This window comes from Lepidochelys kempii, chromosome 9 (genome assembly GCF_965140265.1).
Source record: "Lepidochelys kempii isolate rLepKem1 chromosome 9, rLepKem1.hap2, whole genome shotgun sequence".
In the NCBI taxonomy this organism is placed as follows: Eukaryota; Metazoa; Chordata; order Testudines; family Cheloniidae; genus Lepidochelys; species Lepidochelys kempii.
Window position 1 is genome coordinate 15346251 of NC_133264.1, and position 20054 is coordinate 15366304.

At 42.7% G+C, this 20054-nt stretch overlaps 1 protein-coding gene across 2 annotated transcripts; it reads left to right on the forward strand.

Annotated features, from left to right (window-relative positions):
• Positions 1-9549: 9549 nt before the first annotated feature.
• On the forward strand, positions 9550-17063 carry GHSR (growth hormone secretagogue receptor). Of its 2 annotated transcripts, none has more exons than XM_073359373.1 (3): positions 9550-9848; positions 10082-10937; positions 14190-17063. In XM_073359373.1, the coding sequence occupies exons 2-3, from the start codon at positions 10166-10168 to the stop codon at positions 14492-14494; spliced, it is 1077 nt and encodes a 358-aa protein (XP_073215474.1). In that variant the 5' UTR covers positions 9550-9848; positions 10082-10165; the 3' UTR covers positions 14495-17063. The 2 variants fall into 2 exon arrangements, with proteins under 2 accessions (XP_073215474.1, XP_073215475.1); XM_073359374.1 differs by having other exon boundaries at positions 9550-9813.
• Positions 17064-20054: the final 2991 nt, after the last annotated feature.

Sequence of the window (20054 nt, forward strand, 5' to 3'; positions counted from 1 at the left end):
ATTACCAAAATTGAATGCCATATTCAGGCTTAAAAATGTACCATTAGTTTACATAGTAGCATTGAAAATAGTCTCTGTTTTGTTAACTCTCTCCTGATTAACAGAGTCTACTACCTCCATTGATTACCGCTGCACAGTGAACTCAACTTATTTATGCAGCCCACAATGTGTTACCTGTGCCGCAGGGGCCAGGTGGCAGGGTGGCAGCAGCCCAGACCCTGACCCTGGAGCCCCGCCCGCCCCAGAGCCCGGTCACACGGGGCTGGCCAGCTGCCCACCCTAGACCCCTGATGCGTGGCTGTCCTGGACCGCTGCTGTGTGGGGCCAGGCAGCAGCCCCGGACCCTGGACCTCCAACCCCTTGGGGTCAGCCGGCAGCCTGGACCCTGCCACACGGGGCGTGCCAGCAGCCCCAACCTCAGCCCTACCACAGTGGGCGGCAGGCAGCCTGGACCCCACCACGCAGGCCAGCCTTTAGCACACAGCTGAGCTGGGCAGCAGCTGTGTGCTAATTGGGCCCCAGGCAGGCCGCAGGGTTGAGAAACACTGGTTCTATACCAATTCCAAGATCCGTTTCCTGAGTGATTTCTAATTCAGAATCTCTCTGGGTATCTCTTTACATTAATCTCTTCTCAAATTCATATGGACAGCATGAAATTGTATCAGGAACATGACAGTAATGTTGTGTTATTGGTGATAGTCAGTGCATTGATTCCTGGTATTAGGGCTGTAATTTACAGTGTGCATCTGCTTGTCTCATTTTTATAGGCGGTTCCTATCACATTTAGCATAATTTATATTCCTTCTCTATGATGCCCATATCCCCATTCCACTGGGCCAGGGAGTCCTAAAACGTATGATATATATAGCACCAACAGCCTTAGCAACTGTTAGGGAACCATCATTTTTCACATTCTTACATGTGGAGGTAGTCACTAATGATTTTATCAGATTGGAGTCCACATCACCTATTTCTCTCAAATGTACTTTTGGTTTTGTCTGGTTAGAACTCTTTCAGATCACATTGTTCTCTTTTTTTCTATTAAACCATCTGTACTTATTCCCTATAATCACAGGGTGATGACAAAGCAAATTAACTGCAGATTTCCATTTCTGGTGAACTCAGTCAGCAAGCTACTGCTCTCTATCCAATATGAGAAACAGACAAACCAACAAGTAAGTATGGCTGGGCATGATTTATTTTCCAGTCTGAGCCTGGGCCTTTTGGCACTAATGCAACACAAGTAAAATTTAATAATAAAATACACACAAAGTCAGGTGAAGCCCTCTAGCCCTTGTCAGTGCCACCTTCAATGTGGCAAAGTTTGTTGCCTTGTGACTGCAAAGCTTTGTGGAAAGATGCTGGGCATCCCAACAATAGCCAAAACTTTCTATCTGGGAAGCCAAAGGAAGAAAATAATATTGGGTCAAATCCTGAAGTCCTTACTCTGGCAAAACTCTCATTGATGTCCATAAGAAATACAATAAAATCTTCCATTACTCTTTTACGCCATAAGTCATTTAATATAATCTCTAGATTTTTATTTAACTGAGAGTAAAAATCAATGTTGATAAATTGGAGAGGGTTCAGAGAAGAGCCACAAAAATTATTAAAAGATTAGAAAACATGCCTTATAGTGATAGACTCAAAGAACACTGTCTATTTAGCTTAAAGGGGTGAATTGATTACTGTCTATAAGTATCTACATGAAGAACAACTATTTAATAATGGTCTCTTTAGCAGAGAAAGGTATATCATGATCCAATGGCTGGAAGTTGGAGCTAAACAAATTCAGACTGGGAATAAGGCATGAATTTTTAACAGTGTAATAGACCACTGGAACAGTTTACCAAGCAACATGGTGGATTCTCCATCGTGGACAATTTTTAAATCAAGATAGGATTTTTGGTTTTGAATGATGTGCGCTAGGAATTATTTTGGGGAAGTTCTATGGCCTGTGTTATATAGGTGGTCAGAATAGATAGTTACAGTGCTCCCTTATGGCCTTGGAATTGATGAATCTATGCAGTATAGCCCTGACCAAAGAACCACAGCCTCCCTCCCTAGCTTAGTGAGTAGGAAGATAAGTGATTGAAGCATTAGTATGACATGGCCTATTAGTGTAATGGATTAAAGCACTGCAAAAAGGTAAAGTTAAATTCTACAGTAGAGTGTCACTGCTTAAATAACACCATTTCTAAGTCTTTTTGCAGATGTTTATCTCCATGTAAACAACTATGGAGTGACTCAAGGATATTCTGTTTTTTTCATCATTATGTTAAAGTACAAAGATTTTGTTTGTTGATAGTTATTAAATGGTTTATTAGTACTTTAAAAGCATATGTCAGATGCTACATGATTGTCTTTAAAAGAGCCCTTCCACTTGATAAAATATATAATACAAATCAAAACATATTCTGCCCTTTGATATAATCAAATATCTGCCTTTTGCTTTTCTGTGAATTGTTGTAGATATGTCATTTTTAAAAGGGAGATTTCTTCCTCCCAGTCTGTTTTCCCACTTTCTTCCTGCATCTTCCTGCAATAAAGCCACAATCATGCCATGTTCAGAACTTTCAGTGATTCCGATGACAACAAACTGTGATGTAAGAAGCAGGAATTAATACTTTATTGGATGAAAAGAAAATGGAGAAAACAACAGGGAGAAATAAATAGAAACTCTCTTGCAACCTTAACTCTAGTACTTGCTTCACAAAAGCAGCACAGATATTTTGAGAGTAAACATATTCTATGTAAATGTACACTGCTGTGGGTTTTTTAAATGTTGTGTCTCATACATCCAGTTAATGGATAGAACAGTGGAAAAACAGTGCTTGAAATAAACAAAAATTAAAAATCCATGCAATTTTAAACAGTGATGAATTAACTTTTTCCCTTTCCGGGACCAGCACTAAAAATGTTGCCCCCTGCTGTTGCAGATAAAAGGAAGTAAATAATATTTGAGATCTAAACCAGCTTCCATCAAAGTCAATGGCAAAGCTCTTTGCCACTGCACTACACAATTCCTAAAGTATATGCATGAATCAACAGAGTTGTACCTGTTTACACCAAGCCTGAATGTGGCCCAAAATCGCCATGTGCTCAGAAGACCAGCAAGGAGATCACAGCAAACACATGACTGAACCAAACGGAAATAAAAATTGTTATAAAAAATCATCTGTGCATCCCCTTTTCTCAATCTCATATTACTGCTGCCCTGGGTCTAGCCCTGACTAGGTAACACAGTTTGAAAACCCCTTGAATCATAATATTGTTTAAGCAACAAAGGCTGGAATGCTGTTAAATCCAATGAAATTTGGTATTTATGACCCAGTCATGCCATTATGCTCTAATAAATTGGTTAGTCTCTAAGGTGCCACAAGTCCTCCTTTTCTTTTTGCCATTATTCTACATACTGCACTTCCATCAAAAATCAGTAAGAGTTCTGTGGAATGATTTCAGGATCAGGCCCATATTCAAGATCCACCGATATAGATGCATCAAAGAGGGGCTGCTGCCTGGGTACCCTTTTGTGGCCTCAGAGCAGCCTTGCAAGTGGTCCTTCGCCTTTGTTTTCCTCCTCACAAATCCATTTATCCATTCCCATCTCTTCTCTGGTTCTGCTTTATGAAATTAACATTCAAAATAAAGTTTTCGAGTCCATTCATTCTCCCAGGCCTTTCCTACCTGTTGTATCACTTCCCAAGTTTCTGTACTGGAGTCTACTCAGTCCTAACAGCCTCTGTATTCCTCCCCAGCCTGCCCGGTCTCCCTGAGAACTCTGCAAGGCCAGCAGTCCAGTTTCTTTCTGTTGCTCTTATGCTTCCTCCTCAGGTGTGCCTCCTTAGTAATCAAGGTTAGCTGGGCCCAGGCCTCTAGCCCTTAAGTTGCAAACCACCCTGGTACAAAGTGGCACAGACTTGTGGCATTAAGTCCCTAAAACACAGAGAATGTCCCTGAGCTGTGTAGCATGTCATAAGGTGATGCATAACATCTGAAAAAAATATGGATTTTTATCTATTCTATTGAATTATACTTGTATGCAACATTTTTCAAAATCAGGTATGTGCCCATCTTTCATTCCCTTTGTGCCCTAAAGAAAAGGGGATGAGTTAACTATATTTATATATAAGCTATTACGTACAAATGAACAAAGCTAAAAGAGCAGTATTGCAAAGTCACGCACTCAACAGTTAGGACATACCAATTTGCAGTTGCCTGCACAATCTTAATTCTGTCCCCTTTGTAGCTCCATCCTGTGCACTGAAAGAGGCAGGGGTCCTGTGGAAATAATAGCATGTGATTATGTATTTAAAGACTCTTATCATAATGCTAACCCTATACACAAGGGGGCTGAATTAAGGTTGCATAGGCAATCATAAATTTGACATTTCCTGACTTTTGAGTGCTTGACTTTGCAAACTAAATGTTTTTAACATAGTTGTTTTTGTTTTGTGTGTTTGTGTACACATGTTTGAGTATATGTTCTTTAGCCTTCCCTTCTCCTGCCTCCACAACGGGGACTTTGGGAGTTCCAATCCTATGCAGTGCTCGTGGGAACAGAGGGAGTATGTGCAGTGGGCTAAGTACTCAGTGAGGTGGGGGTTAAGATATGTGTTTGGGGTGGAAGCCTGGACTATTTCCTTTCCCATGTGGTGCACCCAAGGGTGACACAGGTTACTAGAAAAGAAAAGGAGGACTTGTGGCACCTTAGAGACTAACAAATTTATTTGAGCATGAGCTTTCGTGAGCTACAGCTCACTTCATTGGATGCTGTAGCTCACAAAAGCTTATGCTCAAATAAATTTGTTAGTCTCTGAGGTGCCACAAGTCCTCCTTTTCTTTTGGCGAATACAGACTAACACGGCTGCTACTCTGAAACAGGTTACTAGGGCCACATTATAGGTCAGGGGAGTGGAGAATCCAGCACACACACATTCACCCTGCCACCTGCCATACACGTGCCCAGCTTTAGAATGTTCACGAGGCGAGCTGTCACAATCATCCCGAGGAACAAAAGCAAGAGATCGGAACTGGTGATTTCTGGAAGTTTATCCCTCAGCAAAAGCTGAACAGGATTTCATGAGACAAAGAAAAGGCACATTAGTAGCCTGAGGGCATTCTTCCTGCCAAGCATCAAAAGTCCGCTGAAGACAATGAAGGTGCAAGAACTTCTCAAAGAAAATATTGCAAGAATTCTTTGTATTCATGCAATGTGCTAGGCAACCTAAATGTAGGGAGCACTACCAGTTCCACTATTATATGGAGTGATATCATTTAAATTAGATTGGACACAAAACAATAATATGAACGATAGGGAACAATCCTGAGCTGGCAGTATGTGGACTGGATGTTCTACTATATCTTTTCCATTACTAACGTTTACGATATAGAGCTCTTTAATCTACCTAAGCTACAACAAGAGCCAATGGCAGGAAGTGGAAGCTAGACAAATTTCTACTGGAAATAAGGCATACATTTTTAACAGTGAAGGTAATTAATCATTGGAACAATTTACCAAGGGTTGTGGCAGATTCCCTATCACTAGAAATTTTTAAAAACAAGATTGAATGTTTTTCTAAAAGATATGTTCTAGTTCTACCACAGCTACTGGATCTGAAGCAAGAATTAATACAGGAAAGGTCTATGGGCTGTGTTATGCAGGAGGTCAGACTAGACAATTACAATGGTCCCTTCTGGCCTGAAAATCTATGATTCTATGATGTTTAGTAGGGTTGTCGGGTGTCCTGTTTTCGACAAGAACAGCCATCAAAAAGGGACTATGGTAGCGGTGTTGACCATTAAAAGTTCAGTTGGCAATGAAGTGTGGCTAACCGATTCCCTACCTGGCTCCAGGTGGCTACCAGGAAGCAGATGGCATGTCCAGCTCCTAGATGCAGGGGTGGCCAGGAGGGCTCCGTGTGCTGGCGCAACCCGCAGGTGCTGCCCTGAGTGCTGGCTCCGCGGCTCCCACTGGCCGGGAACAACAGCCAACGGGAGCTGTGGGGGTGGTGCCACTTCCTGGGAGCCGCCTGAGGTCAGTGCCACCCAGAGCCCACTCCCCGAACCCCCTCCTGTACCCCAACCCCCTGCCCCAGCTCAGAACCCCCTCCCACACTCCAAACCCCTTGGTCACAGCCCAGAGCCCCTACTGCACCCCAAACCCCTCATCCCCGGCCTCACCCCAGAGCCTGCACCTCCAGCCGGAGCCCTCACCCCCTCCTGCACTCCAACCCCCTGCCTGAGCCTGGAGCCCCTTCCCGCACCCTGAACCCCTCCTTTCTAGCCTCACCCTGAAGCCCACACCCCCAGCCCAGAGCCCATATCCCCTCCGCACCCCAATCCGCTGCCCCAGCCCAGAGCCCCCTCCCACACTCCAAACACTCATCCCCAGCCCAGAGGCCCTTCCTGCACCCCAAACCCCTCAACCCTCGCTTCACCCCAGGGCGATGAAAATGAGTAAGTGAGCGAGGGTGGAGGAGAGTGAGCAATGGAGGGAGGGGGATGGAGTGAGCAGGGGCAAGGCCTGGGGGAAGGGGTGGGGAAGGGGAAAGAGTGTTCAGTTTTCTGCAGTTAGAAAGTTGGCAACATAATTAGAAAGGCAGATGAATAGAGAAGCAGATAACTGCATAGAAAAATATTTCCTCAAATCAACCACCACGGATTTTCAGCCGCTTCTGGGGTGAAATCCAGCAATTGTTGAATAGCTCAGAGGAACATTATGCTACAGTCAGAACTGAACAATACTGACTACAACTGAAAGTCCAAGAAGAGTTTAGGTAAGTAAAACAAACCTAAGCAAACTGGAATATGGCCAGGATGCCATAACACCCCTATGATTACAAAACGTACTGTGGAATCTTCAGTGACTATAAGTGGTCAGGGCTCTGGTATTATGTCATCTGAAAGAAGTCACTTTCAGAGGTATAATGCCCCAGAAGCATTGGTGTTTAGCCCTAGATTTGCAGATATTGGATAGTGATACTAACAGATGCTTCCAACTCTGGAGATTGCAGTGTACTTTACAAATTTAATAGACAAACTACACACAGAGACCATTTAAACCACCAATAAAGTGCAGTCACCTGTTGATCAAAATGTAGCAGCTGTTCAAGAGATCATAACCTCCCTTCACAACCACTGATGTCAGGAACTGAAGAATATATCTTATCCAGTTGAAAAATTGAGGGGAATGTAGACAGCCCCAGAATGTACTTAATAAGCCAAAAGAGAATTTATCTAGGACCCTATTCTCGTGAAAAGTGCCAATACTTCAGTTAGAAATCCTTTCCTAAAGATGACTTGTAAACAAACTTTAAAAGATATTGGGCCAGATTCTCAGCTGGTTTAAATCAAGGGTAGATCCACTGACTTCATGGAGCTGCACCAATTTACACTAGCTGAGGAACTGGCCAACAGGGTTGGTTTAATTAACATGAACCTCAGTTTTTGTATTCACTATTCCTAACGTGAATGATTTGGTGATACGTTGACACCTATGGCTAGTTGTTATTTTGCAGCACACAATGGTCACTTGGCATTTCATGGTAGCAGATCACCCTACTCTGAGGCCCACACACAATTCACTCTACCGGATGGCAATAAAGAGCTTGTGACAGTCTGATTCCACCCTTCTAATACACCCTAATTGTGTGTTAGAGAGCAGTGATTCTCTCACTCTCATACACAACAGGTTCATTGTGACACATTTCTATCAGGTTGGTCTTGGACAAGGGCAATATGCATCTAAAAGGAGGGTTTGTTTTAAAACCAGAGTTTGTTCCTGGGTAAACACAATCCCTCTTCATCACCAAGGAGCATGGAATCCCCCAGTACAGTGGGGGAAAAAAACTTCCAGATGAACAGTAGTTCCTTCCTTCCATGTATGATGTGTTTTTAAAAATCTGATTTCACAAGTTCACTGCTCAATGTCATTGAACTACAGATCTGAATGAAGAGAAGAAAACATCAGCCTGCCTTGTTCCTTTACCAGGAGTCACATAAGCCACCTACAAATTTAGTCATCATGTCATTTGCACCCTTATGTATATCCTCCTCTTCCCCTTGAGATCCCTCTTGTAACAAGATTAGCAGCAAAAACAGCAAGACTCATACACTGGGGCCCCTGCACCAGGTTTTTACTGCACACATTGTGGAAACAAACTAACCTAAACCAACACCTAAGGAAATATCAGAAAGTTAGAAATCAATTGCAAGAACTGTCAGCTCCTTACTGCACAGTTTTACAAGTGCAGATTTGATTTGCTGAACAAAATAATGTAGCCCATGTGGTTCTTTTCTTCTCTCTGGCCTCTTTCCAGCGGCTGCGGATCAGTTGTACTGCAGCTCTTCAGACATTGACACATGGGGCTTCTTTCACTGACCTCTAGATTTCTTTCCCTGAGAGCTTGGGCGCTCTTCCTATCCAGGCCATTGCTAACCCAGCACACAGCATACACTGTCTGCTCCCCTCCTCAAACACCCATTTCCCCCTAAAAAATCCCAAACTTCTGTCTCTCTCCCAAGACCTTTTACACACTCTCTCTTCACAGATACTAACACTTTGCACTGAACCACACTCACCCCTTTGTTTGGCACCCCCTGCATATGCCCACCTTCCTGCCTAGCACTCATGCACTGTTTGCATGTACACACACACCTCTTTTCGACCACACTGACACCTCATACACATCCACACATTTTTTTCTGTCACATCCATGCTCTGTCTACAAAACCCCTCACACGTAGCTGTCTCTTTTCCAGCACTTTTGCACACTCTACACTGACTTTGTTATGGACAATCTACCTTTATAGTCACACTCAGCTCTTGGTTTGGCCAAAAGCCATTGAACAAAACTGTAAACCCTGGATATGATGGAAATCACTTCAAGCCAGGGGGGGTGCTACTACCCAGAACCCCTAGTTCCAGCATCCCTGCCCTCTCCTCTGACACCAACACACTCAGTACACCCCCTGCCCTCTGACACTGACATACACACAATACACCCCCTCCTCTGACAGGACACATATGCACAATACACCCCTCTCCTCTGACACAGACAGACACCCTCCTCTGCAACCAACACACATACAATATACCCCCTTCCAACAGGACACACACACAATACGCCCCTTTCCTCTGATGCTGACACACACACAATACACCCATTCTTCTGACACTGACATACACCCTTCTCTGATGGTACACACACAGTACAGCCCTCTGCTCTGACAGGGACACAACCCCCCATCTACCACCTCCTCTGACGTACAAACACACACACAGAGTACGGCCTTCTCCGCTCACACACACATGCACACCCAGTACACCCCCTCCTCTGACACACATACACAGGACAACCCTCTCCTCTCTCTCTCACACACACACACACACAGTACAGCCCTCTCCTCTCTCTCTCTCTCTCTCACACACACACACACACAGGACAGCCCTCTCCTCTGACAGGGACACACCCTTTCCTGACACAGTCACACCCTCTCTCCTCACACACTGGCTCACACTCCCCCTCTGGCTCTCTCCCCGCCCCTGGCCCCAGCGCTGCCGGGATCTCCGCGGGAGCGGCCACCCTGCAGCCCCCCGCCCGCCCGCGGAGCGCGGGGAGGCGGGCTCGCCGCCAGGGCCAGTGGCCCAGGGGGGAGAGGGCGGCGCGGGGCGGCTCCAGCTGTTCCCTCCGGCCGCACCTGCGAGCGCGGCAGCTCCCGGTCGGCGCCTGGCGGCAGCGGAGCAGAGCGGCTCCAGCGGCGGCCCCGTCCCGGATGGCTGGGCCAGCGGGGATGGAGCTCGGAGGGCAGGTGAGCCGGGGAGGCAGAGGCAGGAGCAGCTGCAGGTACAGCGGAGAACGGGACGCTGCTGCTGCTTAGGGGGCAGCCGCCGATGGGGCGCCGGGCACCTGCAAGCCCGGGGAGGAGGGGGGGGGGTTCGCACCTGGTGCAGAGGCCAAGAGGGCTGGGGGCGCAGCCGCCTGTGGCCTCGGGGTGGCTGGTGGGGCCGGCTCGGTTGCTAAGGGCCCTGTGCCCCCCGGTCTCTAACCCTGTGCCTCCCGCCTTTGCTTCCTTCCAGCACCCCAGCGCCGCGGGGCTGCCCCGGACAAGCTGAGCCGCCGAGCCGCGGAACCCGCCTGCTGCCCCCGGCGTAGGCGGCAGGATGTGGAACCAGAGCGGCTGGCCGAACTCCAGCGCGCCTGCCCCGGGCTACGAGAACGACAGCTGGCCCGAGTACCCCGTGCACCTGTTCCCAGCCCCGGTGCTGACGGGCATCACGGTCACCTGCGTCCTCCTCTTCGTCGTTGGGATTCTAGGCAACCTCATGACCATGCTGGTGGTGTCCCGGTTCCGAGACATGCGGACTACGACCAACCTCTACCTGTCCAGCATGGCTTTCTCCGACCTGCTGATCTTTCTCTGCATGCCCCTGGATCTCTTCCGGCTCTGGCAGTACCGACCCTGGAACTTCGGAGACCTCCTCTGCAAGCTCTTCCAGTTCGTCAGCGAAAGTTGCACTTACTCCACCATCCTCAACATCACAGCCCTGAGCGTGGAGAGGTACTTCGCCGTCTGTTTCCCCCTCAAAGCAAAAGTAGTGATCACCAAAGGGAAAGTCAAGCTGGTCATCCTGGTCCTCTGGGCTGTGTCCTTTGCAAGCGCGGGACCTATTTTTGTCTTGGTTGGGGTTGAGCACGAGAATGGAACGAACCCCTTGGACACCAACGAGTGCAGAGCTACGGAGTATGCGATCAAATCAGGGCTGCTCACCATCATGGTCTGGACCTCCAGCGTCTTCTTTTTCCTGCCTGTGTTTTGCCTGACTGTGCTTTACAGCCTTATTGGGAGGAAAATCTGGAGGAGGAAGAGAAAGAACATAGGACCAAATACCTCTGTCAGGGACAAGAACAACAAACAAACTGTGAAAATGTTAGGTAGGATTTTATATTAATTCCATTTTACTGTTGCGCGTTTGTGTGTCAGAGAGAGAGGGAGAGAGAGACATTGACGGTGCTTTAAAATGGTCACTAAAAGTGAAGTATTTATAGACCATTTTTACTATATGGCTAAAGTTTATAGTAGCAATATAACAACACTCTTCACTCTCTGTGACTTATACCGGCGTCCTATGCAAAATATTTGGGCAGATATTAATATAACAATCTCTGATATTGAAAAGAATAATTAATGAAAAATATCAATATTACAATCACTATTGCACTGAAAATTCCTGAACCTCTTTGTAACTAATTAAATGCCAGTTTGAGAGGATTTGTATTTATCCACAAAACGAAACCCTTTTAAAAGCATGATGTTTGATTGCAGGAGATCTAAACAGAATGGATCAATGCATGTAGGGAATTATGGGAATGTCAATTTCTTTGAGCCTGTTGAAGAAAACTAACAAATATAGTTTATTAATGTAATGAAAGCTAAAGTACTTAGTAAGGAATATTCTTTCTCTTTTAGAGTCTGTGATTCTGCTCCCATTGAAGTCAATGGCAAAACTCCCATTGACTTGTGGGAAACAAGACCAAGTCATTAGCCCCTGTCATTTTTAATTTAGTATGTTTAAATATTTTCAGTAAAATAATATTATTTGCTTGTAAAATGTTAACCTTAACATACAAATGGGCACATGTCTTTAACCCTAAAGAATCTGACCCCATAAGCACTCAATGTCAGTGCAGTTAACAGGCATCCCATGTATGGACTAGATCCACTAGTACAGAAAAAGATAACACTTTCTGGCACCATCAGTTTGAAAAAAATTACCATCAGTTTATTGGTAGAAAATTACAAATTCTCTTATTATTCTAGCAGCATTGATCCTGTGCAAGTAGTCCTTTCACATATGAGTAATCCCACTGATTTCAGAAGGTCTATTCATGTAGGTAACCTTTTTCTCACATGAATAAGGTTTTGCAGGAGACAGCCCCACTTTACGAAATTCAATTAAGTTGGAGTAATGGGCCAAAGAGCTACACAGTGTGGTCCCATGTATCTAAATTATTAACTGTATCTAACTGATTGTTTTATTCATATTTTTTTTAATTTACTAGGCAACAACAGCATGTGTGATAAAAGCTGTGATACTTCATGTACCTTCAATTACATTTTAGGATCGATAGACTACTTCGGAGGGTTAGGTGTTACCTTGGAAGTAACTCACTACTTACACTTCTGTTTCCTGATCTAAATTTTCAGAACTGTGAATTTTTGCTTGTTACAGGAAGAAAACCCTCCAGTACCTCATTTCCATATTTATATTTCTAAAAGTTTAAATATACCAATTTCCAATCCTAAAATACTTACCTCAATCCTAAAGCACTGCTGCAAACATTAATAATATTTCAAACACCTTGCTTCACACCACATCAGAGAATGAAAGGACTGTGGCTAGAATCTGTTATTGGACCAACTTCTGTTGGTGAGAGAGACAAGCTTTTGAGCCACACAGCACTGTTCTTCAGGTTCGAACTCTTGTCTCTCTCACCAACAGAAGTTGGTCCAATAAAAGATATTACCTCCCATACCTGGCCTCTCTAATATCCTGGGACTGACACAGCTACAATGACACTGCATGTGGCTAGAATATCCTTTAAGAGAAAGACAACATTATCTACCCGATGGAAATCTAATGACGGATATAATGAAAGAACTTAATAGGGGTTCAGTAATGCAAGGTGCATAATGCCCTCAGCTTCCATTGATTTGAATGGCCAACAATTCAAAATTATCAAAAGGCAAAGTTAGGCTTCTATATCCATATTCAAGGGCCTAAAAAAGTTGTGTGGTTTTCAGTAAAATCAATAGGACTCAACATCTTTGACGATCACGCCATTAGCTTTTAGAGGCTAAATATGGCTCAGCATACCTAAATTCAGCCCAGTCAAGCTGATTTTTCATACGTATCTTATTTTTGAAAATGTTGGCCTTGGTTTATAATAGTAACTCTGATTCCTTAGCACCTTCTCTTAGATTATCTTAATTTCTTATAAATTAAGACTCAGTAAGGGAAATATTACTGTCCCATTTTACAAATGGAGACTCCGAGGCAGAAACTTGTTAAATGGTTTTCCCAAAATCAAGCTGCTTTCAGCAGAATTGGGAGACTATGATTTCTCGCTGTATGTGCATTTAAACATAGAAATCATGTTTTGTGAAAAGCTAGTGATAATTATCCCCTTTCAATTGCTTTTCAATCACACTCTATAAATATTGTTTCAGCCATTGCATGACACACCTGGCCCCATTGATGTCGGTGGCAAAACACCCATTAAATTCAGTGCGGCCAGGATCTTACCCAGATACGATAATAAACAAAATGAGTTTTCTGGTAAAATCAAATAAGTTAACTACCAAATGAAAAGGCTGTTAAAAACTCTATCTTGAAATTCGCATGTCTTTTTTGTATGTGAACAGGGCTATTCAAAACAATTTAAAAAGTACTGTTGAACCAATAATGTGTAATGAACCAATAGAAAATATTCCCCACTTTCCAGGAAGTGTAGAAAGCAAAATGGGCAAAAGCTCAAGTTTTCAAATGCATATTTTTAGCTTTGCTCTTCTTGGGGTAATTCATTCTCAAGAGCAATATACAAGCCAGAAGGTTCATAGGATGGATTGTGCTTGCCTTAGTAGCTTGTTTTATTGTCTTTCATTATCTTGCAGATAAATCTTCCAGAGCTCCAGTTTCATTTTCCCTTTCTTTGAGTCCTTTACCCAGATTCAATATAGCTCTATGTCCGTACACTTTTAATGTAAAATTGCAGTTCTAAAGCCATCAGTTATATTTATGAGCTTTTTTAAACACTGTGTATGTTACCGTTAATTGAAAACACTTAATGTCAGTGTTTTCATCACTATATTGTTCCTCCAATCCTGTTTTAGCAAAAACCCAAAGTGATGTAGTTGAAAACTATTCTACACTAAACTCGACTGGGATTTATATATTAAAATATAGCTGTATATTTACTGTATTGTTATTAATGAGATTTATAATCTATTAATAATGTAGATATTAATTTAGGAAAAACAAATACCAAAAAATAAAATAAATTATGATCAGCTTTTTACTTTATGCAAATCACACTCTTTAAATTTCACTAGTATTAAAGAAGTATAAGTACATTTAATTTTAAATGACCTATTGTTTTAATATTCTTCTGCTGTTTCCATTTCAGCTGTGGTGGTGTTTGCTTTCATACTCTGCTGGTTGCCTTTTCATGTAGGACGATATTTGTTTTCCAAATCCTTTGAAGCCGGATCCTTGGAGATAGCTGTGATCAGCCAGTACTGCAACTTGGTATCCTTTGTCCTCTTCTACCTTAGTGCTGCCATCAACCCTATCCTGTACAACATTATGTCTAAGAAGTATCGAGTTGCTGCTTGCAGGTTGTTTGGACTCAAAGCTCTCCCAAAGAACAGATTCTCTGTTACAAAGCAGGAACATTCTCGTGCTTGGTCAGAATCTAGTGTGATTACATGACAACCTATATCAAGTGCTAAAGCATCACTTACAAATATTATACAGAAAGCCATAACGAAAGAGAAAGATATTCAAAGCAAAATGTAAAGCAGTATTTCTGTTCATCACTGGGGCTTGATGAAAGATATGATGTAGCCAGTTAAAGGTAAGACAAATGAGTTGAGCACTGAGCAGATGACAGGTGATCCATGCTGACAGAACTTAGCAATGCTCTAGTGTTATTTTCCTGCAGCTTTTGGTGCCTATGATTTTATATGAAGACACTGGCAAGGGAGCTGGGCTTTACCATTAAAAAGCAGGAGGCAACCCTGTCCACCTTACTTATGTGACTTCATTGGGAGCTAAGGTGAGCAGGATTTGTCCCATGATAACCTTAACATGTCAATGGAATCAGGATAGCAATCCGATCAACTTCATTGAAAGTTTTGCCTAAGTAAAGATGAGTCCCTAGAAGAAGTTTAATTCAGCTGCCTTTTGCAAGTAAACATTGAATTTGTTGTGCTATGCCATAATCATGGTCAAAAGCTTTCAAGGGGAAATGATTTATGAAAGAGAAAGAAATAAAAGTGGAAAAGTTTCAAACATGCTAAAAATCAATGGCCTTCAGATCATGTCAGAACAGAAGGGAAATAAAAACAATACCTTAGGCAGAACTGCCTTACAAAGCTATTAGAGCAGTACTGAATTTTTTTTTTTAATGTATCAGTATGGCAAGGACAGTATTAGCTTCAGAATCACAACGATGTAGTAAGGAAAACTACTGAATGCAATCCCCACCAAAGTGATCTTTTAAAGAAGAAATATTCCTTAGCATGATATTTTTTCCCACTAAAAACTTTAAATCACAAATCTCATCAAAATGCGACTGAAAAGATAGCTATATCATCCACACAGTTTCTTTGGCTTGATTGTAAGTATCTTGATGTCTTTGAACTTGCAAGCTTTATTGTTTTAATATTGTAACAAATCTGTGACTAGCTAGGAACTGTCCACTTGTCATTGTGCTGAACACCATGGCCACTCAGAACTTGGTTACAGGGAGGGTAATTAACCATTGGAATGAACAATTTACTAAGGTCATGGTGGACTCTCCATCACTGACAATATTTAAATCAAGATTGGATGTTTTTCTTAAAAATAAGTTCTAGGATTTATTTTGGGGCAGTTCTATAGCCTGCTATACACAGGAGGCAAGACCAGATAATCACAATGATCCCTTCTGTGAATCTATGAAACTCCTGTCCCAAAAGCACAGCTCCCTTTCATCTAAAGAATATCAGTTTGCTGTTACCAGTATAGTGCCTATGATGCACTGCTGAGCAGTTCTGATTCCACCCAGCAGAGAGCAGTGACACACTTTAAAACACACACAGGGTTGCTGATCTTCAAAACCCTTGAATTCCATGATTTTTGTAACTCAGGTCTCTTTTTCCAGTACTGTCCATCTTTTATGCTGTATGGATGTCCTGTACTGCCTCTATTGTTATGTAGGCTTATACAATCTTATAGCATGCATGTGGAATAGCAGATTTATACTTATTTTGTTTCTTGTATTTGTTACTGATTGGCCCATAGCTTGCTCCACTTAATAAATTATCTGTCTTGTCCAAAATTCCTTTAAGGATAAGGGGCCATATTCTACTCTTTTACACCTCCAGTTAATGGAACGGCTCGGGTGTAACTAAGATCAGAATTTGGCCTATTCTGTATCTGCTGTATGTTTTGCATATAGATTGTTTTGTTTGGGCTGTGCTATCTGAAAAGCATTAAAGTTAAGACTGCTTCTTTTGGGATGTGACACCTGAGTCCATTTTGTGGCCTGATCCTGCACTTGCTGAAGCCAGTGAGCATCTGTAATGTGAAGTAATTGGGTGCAAATGTATAGGTGAAGAGACAAAAGCAGCTGGGTTTATAACCATCCAAGATGCAAAGGGTTAACAAATTAAAAACTCAAGGGTGAGGCAAGCCCCTGACTGTCTGACACCAGTTCATGTTCTGCTAGTATGAGACAGAAGCAGGTAACTGACAGACTAGACTATAGAATTGTCTCTGAGCTGGTATCTAGTGACATCTCTGCTTTGTTGATTTTTTTCATTTTTCTGTTGAGACACAAACAGGGTTCTGGTTAGACGCATCATACAACTCAGGGAAACGAGAAACTTGGGGATCTTGAAAAGACTGTAAAGATATTATTAGCTTACAAACTGTGTTACTCTGTATACAAATGGAACATAACCATAAACATTTCTAAATTTAACTGTGTTTGATAGTATTATGTGTGGACAGAAAATGTAATAAATTTATGAGAAACTTTCCAATACTACTGTTTACACTATTTGGGGAGGGATGGGAATTAGAAACATTTCTAATGTGTTGCTTTCATTCCCAAGGTAAAATATAACTATTGCTCAGATTCATTACTTAGCATAAATAACTTCTTGTAAGTAAAGTTTGAGCCTGAGTCTCATTACACTAAAACCACTTTACACTGCCAAAATGTGATAAAGTGGCCTCAGTGGAAATAAGAATAAGGCCTGGCCTACACATAATTTTTATCCCAGTATAACTATTTCAGTTAGCAAAAAGAAAAGGAGTACTTGTGGCACCTTAGAGACTAACCAATTTATTTGAGCATAAGCTTTCGTGAGCTACAGCTCACTTCATCGGATGCATAAAAGTGGAAAGCTTATGCTCAAATAAATTGGTTAGTCTCTAAGGTGCCACAAGTACTCCTTTTCTTTTTGCGAATACAGACTAACACGGCTGCTACTCTGAAAACCTATTTCAGTTAGGATGTGATTCTTTTTAGTTAAATTGTTATACTGGTAAACTCCTTAGTGTGAACAAAGTTATACTGGTGTAATAAAGGTTCCTTTTACTGGCATGGCTATTTCCATTCCTTTACAGAACTAACTCTACCAATAGAAAGCATATTTAAACCAATATCACTGAATCCGCACGGAGAGGTGGGGGGTGGGATTGTATCGCTTCAACTGTACCAATATAGCGACATTGTGTGTAGACAAGGCCCTGAGACCCTTACTTTTGAATCATAGATGTCAGGAATGATGATTGTAATGAAAAGGAAGTACATTTCTTTCTCTACATTATACAGTGCATGGCCTTGCTCCAGTAAAGTGCTGAGCACTCTGGCCCTGATCAGCAAAACACAGGCACCTGCATTTTTATTAACTGCAAGAGCAGCCAGCTCAGCCTGAGTCTGGTCAGATTTTTGGGACCATTTAAGTTGTCTCTGGGCATGTTCAGATGTTTAACATGTACAATAGTATAGTCACTCCCACGCTAACATTATAACATCTCATTTGCTTAGTTGCTCCCATACTAGTAGCTGTTGATACCTCTCCTTACAAAAACGCCGTCAAAGTCAAAGGAGTTACGCTGATTGACACTAGGTGACAGTTTGGCATTAATAATAGCGTTGTGTCCTTTGAGTAGATACTGGAACACCATTATTTCAAGGGAAATAGGAACTGCCAGACTGGATGAGACCAATGGTTCCTGAGGTAGTCCAAGTATCCTGTAACCAAAAGCAGCTAGTACAGATGCTTCAGAAAAGGTGCAACTCTCTCCCTCCCACCCCTCCTCCCCTGAGGTGAATGAATAAGGAATAGCTTGCCCATTGGGAAAGTTACTGCCTAGACCAGGACAGGTAGGCGATGTCTTCACTGGGGAAAAAAAAAGGTAGGTTTCTAAATTGATAAAGCATTCCCCAGGTAAAATCGAGTGGAGAGAAGGCACAGGTAGTTTTTACTTCACCTGTAGCTCACTGAGGCCAGTCCTAAGAGCACAGTATAAGATTAACGAGTTAATAAGTACCTGTGCCATGTCTAGGATTTTACATCAGGATAGTTATCTCAAACTAACTCTCAATGTAAAAAAGCCACCATTTTTTGCAGTGAAGGCAAGGCCTTAGTTCTTGGCTTATGCCCTGAAGCATGAGGCTTTATCTCTCTTCTAAGACTTTTAAATATAATACTGGAGATAAGAAAACTGAACAGAATTCTACAGAAGAACTTATTTCAAATACCATTAGAAGAGAAAATAGCTTAAAATCCTTTAAAAAAAACCAAAGCAGCATCACTTAAAAATGCACCTGTATCTCTGAAAGCCTGCCTAGCCATGGAGTTAGTGAAAAAAAGTGTATTGTTGGATGCCAGAGTATAGCATACAGAGGACACAGCAGACAGCAATCTCGGGCCTGGTTTGCACACCCCAATTGACATAGCTATACCAGCAAAACATTAGTATAGATGTAGTTATACCAGCAAAAAGGCCTTTAGCTGCTACAGCTTATTTCATTCAGGGAACTGGTATAAGTTATACTGGCAAATGCACTTTTTTACCAGTATGAGCTCTGTCTCCACTTGGGCGCTGTCAAGGTTCTCCCCCACTCTGAACTCTAGGGTACAGATGTGGGGACCTGCATGAAAACCTCCTAAGCTTACTTTTACCAGCTTAGGTTAAAACTTCCCCAAGGTACAAATTAATTTTATCCTTTGTCCTTGGAATAACCACTGCCACCACCAAACTCTAACTGGGTTTACTGGGAAACGCAGTTTGGACACGTCTTTCCCTCCAAAATCCTCCCAACCCTTGCACCCCACTTCCTGGGAAAGGTTTGGTAAAAATCCTCACCAATTTGCATAGGTGACCATAGACCCAAACCCTTGGATCTGAGAACAATGAAAAAGCATTCAGTTTTCTTACAAGAAGACTTTTAATAGAAATAGAAGTAAATAGGAGTAAAGGAATCACCCCTGTAAAATCAGGATGGTAGGTACCTTACAGGGTAATTAGATTCAAAACATAGAGAATCCCTCTAGGCAAAACCTTAAGTTACAAAAAAGACACACAGACAGAAATAGTCATTCTATTCAACACAATTCTTTTCTCAGCCATTTAAAGAAATCATAATCTAACGCATACCTAGCTAGATTACTACTAAAAGTTCTAAGACTCCATTCCTGTTCTATCCACGGCAAAGCAGCATACCAACAGACACAGACCGTCTGTTTCTCTCCCTCCTCCCAGCTTTTGAAAGTAAGCTTGTCTCCTCATTGGTCATTTTGGTCAGGTGCCAGTGAGGTTACCTTTAGCTTCTTAACCCTTTACAGGTGAGAGGATTTTTCCTCTGGCCAGGAGGGATTTTAAAGGGGTTTCCCCTTCCCTTTACATTTATGACGGGGCGGTTACTGGCAAAACCTTTTTAGTGCAGACAAGACCTTGGAGACTTCTCCAGTTCCTTCCAAGACTTAGGGTAGACAAATCATAACTCCATCTCCAAGCTCTGTTTGAATCCTCTCTCACAAACCCCCAGAAGGAGTCTGTAGCAACTTACGCTGAGTCTCCCATGGTGATTTGGAAAAGCCCCTTGAGAGGTGTTTCAGAAGCAGTCAAAGTTGAGGGAGCTTCTGGACACTGTGTCTCCTACAGGTTTCATATCAGTGCTATGCTATCCAGGAACCCTTGAGGGGCCAGTAGAGCAGGGCAGCAGTAGTGAGGCAGGAGGCCTCTGTAGGAAAGCTCTTTGCCTATGGTT